This window comes from Bos grunniens, chromosome 3, assembly GCF_055505025.1.
Source record: "Bos grunniens cultivar Pamir isolate PY7600 chromosome 3, Bosgru_T2T1.0, whole genome shotgun sequence".
Taxonomy (NCBI): domain Eukaryota; kingdom Metazoa; phylum Chordata; class Mammalia; order Artiodactyla; family Bovidae; genus Bos; species Bos grunniens.
Genome location: NC_141167.1, coordinates 90,812,491 through 90,816,661, shown reverse-complemented (window position 1 = coordinate 90,816,661; position 4,171 = coordinate 90,812,491). Strand labels below are relative to the sequence as shown.

The window sequence follows — 4,171 nt, the reverse complement described above, 5'->3', positions numbered from 1 at the left end:
GCCATCCAACCATCTCATCCTCTGTCGTCCCCTTCTCCTCCTGCCCTCAATCCCTCCCAGCATCAGGGTCTTTTCAAATGAGTCAGCACTTTGCATCAGGTGGCCAAAGGACTGGAGTTTCAGCTTCAACATCAGTCCTTCCAATGAACACCCAGGACTGATCTTTAGGATGGACTGGTTGGATCCCCTTGCAGTCCAAGGGACTCTCAAGAGTCTTCTCCAAAACCACAGTTCAAAAGCATCAGTTCTTCGGCGCTCAGCTTTCTTTATAGTCCAACTCTCACATCCATACATCACCACTGGAAAAACCATAGTCTTGACTAGACAGAGCTTTATTGGCAAAGTAATGTCTCTGCTTTTTAATATGCTGTCTAGGTTGGTCATAACTTTCCTTCCAAGGAGTAAGCGTCTTTTAATTTCATGGCTGCAATCACCATCTGCAGTGATTTTGGAGCCCAGAAAAATAAAGTCAGCCACTGTTTCCACTGTTTCCCCATACAGAAAAAAATGAACCTCAACTCCTCATACCACATTTAACTTGAAATGAACCATAAAGCTAAAACTCTTGTGTTTAGGATAGGATAACAAAGGAGAAAATCTGTGCAGCCTTGCATAACGTAAAGATTTCTTAAGGAAGACCCCAAAATCACAAGCCATGAAAGAAAATACTGATCATTGGACTTCATAAAAAATGAGACACTCTTTGAAACATAATTAGTAAAATGTAAGACTCACCTGGTGGTACAGTGGATAAAGATCGGTTTGCCAATGTAGGGGACACCTACATTGGTTTGATCCCCAGTCAGGGAAAACCCCACATGCCTCGGAGCAACTAAGCCTGTGCACCGCAACTATTGAGACCATGTGCCATAACTACTGAAGCCTGTGTGCCTAGAGCTTGTGCTCCACAATGAGAAGCCACCGCAATGAGAAACCTGTGCACCTCAATAAAGAGCAGCCTCTGCTCACTGCAACTAGAGAAAACCCTCACGCAGCAATGAAGATCCAACACAGCCAAAATAAATTAATTAATTAAAAAAAAAGAAAGTGTAAAGGCAAGCCACATAAGAAAATATATGCAAAACATAACAGAAAAAGGATTTATACCTGAAATACATAAAGAACTTTTACAGCTCAATAATATAAAACAAATAACCTGAAAAAAAAAATAAACAAAAGATTTGAACAGACCTTACACTAAAGAAGTATATGACTTTTTAAAAACATGAACACATGAAAAGTTGTTCAATATCATAAGTTATTAGAGAAATGAAATTTTAAAATGCAATGAGATACAACTGGACATTTACTAGATAACTAAAATTTAAAAGACTAACAATACCAAATGCTGGTGAATTTGTGGAGATGATTGGAACTTTGATATACTATTGGTTATAGTGTAAAACGATTCAACCACTTTGGAAAAACAGTTCAACACTTTCTTATAAAATTAAAAATTCACTTTTCATATAACCTAGGAATTCCATTTCTAGATATTTACCTAGAAAAGTGAAGTTATATATCCACACAGACTTGTTCAAATGTTCGTAACAGCTTAATTCAAAATAACCAAAAACTGGGGAAAAGTCCAATGTCCACGGACAAGAGAAAGGTTAAACAAATTGCAGTGTAACCAGATAACACAACATTACTCAGCAATAAAAAGGAGTAAACAACAGATCCTTCCAACAGTATGGGTTCTCAACAACATTATGCTAAGTATAAGATCAGATCAGATCAGATCAGATCAGTTGCTCAGTCGTGTCAGACTCTTTGCGACCCCATGAATCGCAGCACGCCAGGCCTCCCTGTCCATCACCAACTCCCGGAGTTCACTCACACTCACGTCCATTGAGTCAGTGATGCCATCCAGCCATCTCATCCTCTGTCATTCCCTTCTCCTCCTGCCCCCAATCCCTCCCAGCATCAGAGTCTTTTCCAATGAGTCAACCCTTCGCATGAGGTGGCCAAAGTACTGGAGTTTCAGCTTTAGCATCATTCCTTCCAAAGAAATCCCAGGGCTGATCTCCTTCAGAATGGACTGGTTGGATCTCCTTGCAGTCCAAGGGACTCTCAAGAGTCTTCTCCAACACCACAGCTCAAAAGCATCCATTCTTCGGCGCTCAGCCTTCTTCACAGTCCAACTCTCACATCCATACATGACCACAGGAAAAACCATAGCCTTGACTAGATGGACCTTTGTTGGCAAAGTAATGTCTCTGCTTTTGAATATGCTATCTAGTATAAGAAGTCATACACAAAACAGTTCATACTGTATGAGTCCATGTATATGAAATTCTCGAAAGTACGAAAATACAAAAATATAATATGTGGTGACAGAAAGTAGTCCAATGGTTGCTTGGAGCCCAGGTATGGGGGTGGGGAGGTGGGGAGAGGGTGGGGGCGGGGTGTGGGGGTGGGAAGAGACGTGGCGGGGAGGGTAGCCTGGGGACAGGGGACAAAGGCACTTCTGAGGAGACGGAAGTGCTCTGTATCTTGATCATGATAGGGGGTTAAAAACGTGTTGAACCTCATCAAAAAGTCCACCTAAAACGGATGCTTTTATTATATATAAACTCTACCTCAGTAAAGATGACTTTTAAAAGTAAGGAGACACAGCATTTAATTGGGCTTCAATTCGAACAGACAGCATCTGTTTACCTCTCCACTGGCACCCACTAGGCCCCGGTCCTTCCTACCAGGAGACTTCCCACGAGTGCCTCAGCCCGCCATCGGGAGGAATCCACGGGTTAACAACCCTTGGCAGCTCTGGTGTACTCCCGGGCCGGGAAAGGGAGTGGGCGAGGGCTGTCACTGTTGCATCCTCGGCGGACGTGGGGCTAGTGGTGCCCAGGCCAATCCCGCCGCGAGTGCGGAGCGGGTGTTGCGCGTCCAACCCGAGATGCACACCGCTCTGCCGGAACGCAGACGTCTCCCGGTACCTGCGCCCGCGACGGCGCGGACGTGGGCGGGACGCAGAGGACTCCAAGCGTCCCCGAGGCCTCGGGATTGCACCGTCGCGTCCCGACACCAGGGTTGCTCTGACTCGGCGGGACGCGAGCAGGACGCTGCCCACCGCGGTCTACCCGGCGCCGGAGGTGTTGGGGGGTGGCGGGTATGGGGGGCGAGGGGGACCGGCAGGAGTCAGGCGGCCCAGCACCGCCTAACGGGGAAGCCGAGTGCGGTTGCCCGAGCGGGTTGTAGGAAGGAGACGCCTCCGCCTCGAGAAGGATACCTGAGAGAGCAGAGCGCCACCTGGGGATGACGCGCTCTGACCGGTTGAGTCCCGCTAGATCAGCCCTGGGATTTCTTTCGAGGGAATGATGCTGAAGGTGAAACTCCAGTACTTTGGCCACCTCATGCGAAGAGTTGACTCATTGGAAAAGACTCTGATGCTGGGAGGGACTGGGGGCAAGAGGAGAAAGGGACGACAGAGGATGAGATGGCTGGATGGCATCACTGACTCGATGGACGTGAGTCTGAGTGAACTCCGGGAGTTTGTGATGGACAGGGAGGCCTGGCGTGCTGCGATTCATGGGGTCGCAAAGAGTCTGACACGACTGAGCGACTGAACTGAACTGAACTGAATCCGCACTGGGGCTCAGCCCCCCGCCTTCTGTGGTGAGGTCGCCTCTTCGCGGGCCCCCTTCCCGGAGGCAAAGCCCTCACTCGGGACCTGACCTCTACTTAGAGTGGCCAGCAGTCTTCTGGGCCCTCTGCGCTCCACAGCTCGCCCTCTGAGGCAACTCGCAGAGGCTCGCCCTCTCACAATCGCTGCTTGCTGACCGCCTCCTGCAGGTTCAGGGTCTCCAGCAGGGGCACCTGCACATCCTTCCCATTCCGCCACCAGTGCCCGCAGAGACACACCTCCCTCCCCAAATCTTGCACACAACCCTCAGTCTCCCCGACATAACACACACACGACCTTCCCGCCATTATCTCTTGCCCCCGTCCCTCTTTTACATCTTCTAATTGACTGTTGTCTACAATTGCAACCAATTGTTTCTATGTAAACTTAATTAAAAGATTTCCCTGGAAAGATTGTTGATGTTCAATCGGCTTACTAGCAAGCAGCTTAATTTTTTAAAAATCAGTGACTAAGAGCAAACAGCATTTGCGCGTCTCATTTACTGGTGACTGGCTACCCTAAGGGCGCTTGTATAAACAGGGT

The 4,171-nt window shown here is 48.0% G+C and overlaps 1 protein-coding gene across 1 annotated transcript; it reads right to left on the bottom strand.

Moving 5' to 3' along the window:
- Positions 1–2,401: 2,401 nt before the first annotated feature.
- LOC147376066 (uncharacterized) lies at positions 2,402–3,936 on the bottom strand. Its single transcript, XM_086394058.1, has 4 exons — positions 3,770–3,936; positions 3,596–3,676; positions 3,139–3,300; positions 2,402–3,106 (listed from the first exon to the last, which is right to left on the bottom strand). The coding sequence occupies exons 1-4, from the start codon at positions 3,934–3,936 to the stop codon at positions 2,812–2,814; spliced, it is 705 nt and encodes a 234-aa protein (XP_086250184.1). The 3' UTR covers positions 2,402–2,811.
- Between the last annotated feature and the right edge of the window lie 235 nt (positions 3,937–4,171).